The sequence below is a fragment of the Triticum aestivum genome, chromosome 2B (assembly GCF_018294505.1).
Source record: "Triticum aestivum cultivar Chinese Spring chromosome 2B, IWGSC CS RefSeq v2.1, whole genome shotgun sequence".
Lineage (NCBI taxonomy): Eukaryota > Viridiplantae > Streptophyta > Magnoliopsida > Poales > Poaceae > Triticum > Triticum aestivum.
The window spans coordinates 622,013,553-622,016,999 of record NC_057798.1 but is presented as its reverse complement, the minus strand read 5'-3'; the positions used below and the strand labels follow the sequence as shown (position 1 = coordinate 622,016,999).

General features: G+C 37.8%; 1 protein-coding gene across 1 annotated transcript in view; it reads left to right on the top strand.

Annotated features, from left to right (window-relative positions):
• The window catches only part of LOC123046351 (F-box/LRR-repeat protein At3g48880-like), a 4,524-nt gene extending 1,214 nt beyond the window's left edge, over window positions 1-3,310 (top strand). The window contains exon 2 of the mRNA XM_044469696.1: window positions 2,639-3,310. Coding sequence (XP_044325631.1) covers window positions 2,639-3,176 — 538 coding nt within the window. The 3' untranslated portion in view covers window positions 3,177-3,310. The remainder of the gene's footprint in view (window positions 1-2,638) is intronic.
• The last annotated feature ends 137 nt before the right edge of the window (window positions 3,311-3,447 follow it).

Genomic DNA, 3,447 nt, shown 5'->3' with positions numbered 1-3,447 from the left:
GCAACATTACCATCAAATTCATATTAACGTGATTAGTTTCCTGTGTGATTTTTTTCTTATGGAGTAGCTACTGATATTTCATTTTTAGATTGTTTTGTCAGTTCAAATGGTGAAGTGTCATGTCATTAAATTTGAATGGAGTGAAATTGCTATTAATTTCTGTGATATTTTTCTAGGTTTACACATATTTTTGTGCAAATTTACCTAATCTTTTTTTGACAAAGATTTTTTTTTGAGTATCCAAGTGAATTTGATACTTTGTAACCTAGTCTGTAGAATCCTGAATGCTCTGGAACACAATTCTTATGGACAGTTTTTCGTTTCAACTGCTATGTTTATGTAGTTATATGTTGGTATCGTTTTTCAACCTCATATGTGTAGAAGTTACCAGAGGGAATAGTAGTGAAATTGAAGAGGGAGTTTGCAGTTTGCATCATTTGATTAATGAAACTCATAATTCCCAATGGGCTCATAATAAACTTCTATTTATTTACTGACAATGTTTAGTTGAATCATGATGAAAATCAAGTGCCGCTGGCAGTGATATAGTAAAATTGAAGAGGGAATTTGCCACAGGGGATATTTAGGTTACCATAGGGGGCAGAAGTGCAATTGAAGAGGGATTTGCAGTTTACATGATTCGAACAATGAAAATAATCGTTCCCAATGTAGTCATAATAAACTTATGATCTTTTTTGTTGACAATGTTTTGGTGAATCATAATGAAAATGAAGTGCTTCTGGCAGTGATAGCTTTCAATTGCCAATTAAGTTCTTGGACTTGTATTTTAAAATTGTGGTCCTTTAACTATCAGAAGTTAATAAATTAGACAATTAGTTACATGAAAGATGAGGGATGATGGTTTTAAAGATGAGGTTTGGCCGTCAATGTGGCACGTGGTGGCTGTAACACTGAAGCTAGCATGCCATTTTTTGAGATTTGTTATTAGTAGATGTTTTAAGCTGATGTATTTCTTGTTAATTATTTAAAATGTCTGTTTTGACTCAGTAGTACGAGAGCCTTATAACGCATGGTTGTTGTATCTGTGTGGTAATAGTACTCGCTTGTGAACCTCTGCTTGAAAATAGGTTTTGTCAATATCCTTGTTGGTGGTCACATTGTTACCACATGCTTCAAATTATTTCTGCATAAAAAAGATGTATTCACAATGCACAACCTGCCCAGCCCCTATTGCCCACATATTCACATCCTTGTTGGCCCAACCTGGTTGGCATCCTGTGGGATGCCATTCTGTTTGCATTTTACTAGATGCTGCTGCTGAACTGCAATTGTCTCCTACCCCATTCCTTGCCATGTTTCATCCGTTCTATGTGTTTCGCCCTGTTTTTTCTCATTTTCTTAATGTCCTAGTGCTCCTTGATAAATTCTTGAAGTACTGAGCTGCATGCTTACATCCTTGCTGCACCTTACCAGCTCAGTCTTGCTGTTTAGGGTTCGCCTTCCCACCACCTCCGACCTGTTGCCTCTGTATCCCTTGCTTTTCCTTATAACCATCCTCGCAGCTTGCTTTGATGGTAAACCAACCATCATAGGCAGTCTTATTGTGCTCATGTAATGTTAGTTTGGTACATTTTAGAAAAAAAAACTGAAAGTAAGAAAGAGAAGCAGCGGTGTGAATAGTGTGTTTCATGAATTAAATTTCCCTGTGAGAACTGAAGAGTTGATGACTTCTTAAGTTATTATATCACATAACATGTTAAGGTGACTCTGCTGTGCAAATCACAAAAGAAGCTAGTGTTCTCAGCTTTTAATATGTTAAGTTTATTTTTCTTCTTGCAATTTGTTTGATTCCTATTCGTTTATTCCATGCCCTGGGATTCTTAAAAGTTAATTGCAAACTTCAACTTAATTATTCTTGTAATTGGCGCAAAGAAACATATGTGTTGAATACGAGTTAAACATAAGTTATATTTACCTCTAGAGTGAATGTCATGGACAGATCAACAGTCTGTCGTATATCTGTAATCTGCAATGTTTTGTCTTGAACAATATTCTTGAATTGATAGTTGGTTGCATACCTGTACATTCAAGCCACACCTAGTGTACACATGTGACAAGGTGATCTACTGTTTGGAACAATGAGACATATCATGGTTATGAAGTTCGTCTAGATATTGGTCAGAAGTTTTACGTGGTCAGTTGAATATTTGGTTCTTGATGTTTATCTTTTGACAATCTGGTCATGATGCTTTAATGAATGATATTATTTGTTAGTGCATTTTTATTTGTGGTTCTGATATTTTCGGTGAAAAACCCTGCAAACTTGCAAAACTGATTCAACATGATTTTTGTAAACTCAGGTGCATTTGGTTTTGAGAGAAGTCAATATTACAACCTTGAACTACCACCAAAGTCTAATATACAACCCTGAACTACAAAACCGTCTACTTTACAACCTCAAATTTCAAAACCGGACAAGAAACAATCCTGCACTGGTTTTTGACTGGTCAACAGCCCAGTCAACCGCAGTCAGGGCTCCTGACTGGATGTTGTAATATGGTATATAATTTATATGTGGCAGTACGGCATTTGTTTGACACGGGATTTTTTATTGGCATGCTTATGGTCGTTACAAAAACTGATTGCAGCTAAATGCTTTTCCGGATGTTTTATACAGGAGCCCAAACCTGCACTATTTCAGCTTTCCTACCACATGTATGACTTCTGATGACTTCTGTATGGCGATCACCAAACTTCAGTCACTTAAAGGCATGGCGGTGGATGAGAGTCTCATTAATTATGATGTCCTCCTCCATGTGCACCAATGTTGCACAGACTTTCTGGAACTGAAAGTGTTTGCTCTCTATGTGGATGAAGATATGGCCTCCGTAATTTGCGAGTCCCTTCCGCGGCTGAAGAAGCTCGAGATACCAAATTCTGATATGTCCTGTGCCGCAATAATAAAATTCCTGGATTGCCTAGAGGAGCTTGAGTATCTTGATATATCAGGTTATGAGACTTCAGCCATCTCAAGCAGTGTGCTTCATAAAGCTTCCAGGCTCAAGGCCTTTATCTGGAACTCAAAGTTTGAGCTTGGCGAGTTCATGGACTGCTCAAATTGTGGCGAACACAACATTAATCCTCAGGAGCCATGTAAGTGCACCATGGATCACAAAGTCATGGATTGGCTGGCTGGGCCATCGCAAACTGCCTGACACCAGGCATGCATGTGTAGTCTCTGTTATTAACTTTCTATAATTTCCTGTTTGAGAATTTCAAGTACGTTTGAGTTGGTCGTACAATGTAATGGAGGGTACATTCGACTGCATAGTCGATATGACATTTAGTTTGCTTGCTTGCCTTTTTTTTCTTTTTTATTTGAACAGTGTTGGGTTTGTTGCCCTTCTGCTTCGGTACAACCCCCGCCCCCTATCTTCGGCTTTTTTTTTTTGAAAAGAAAGGTGGCTGGCTGCCAACCTTATATTT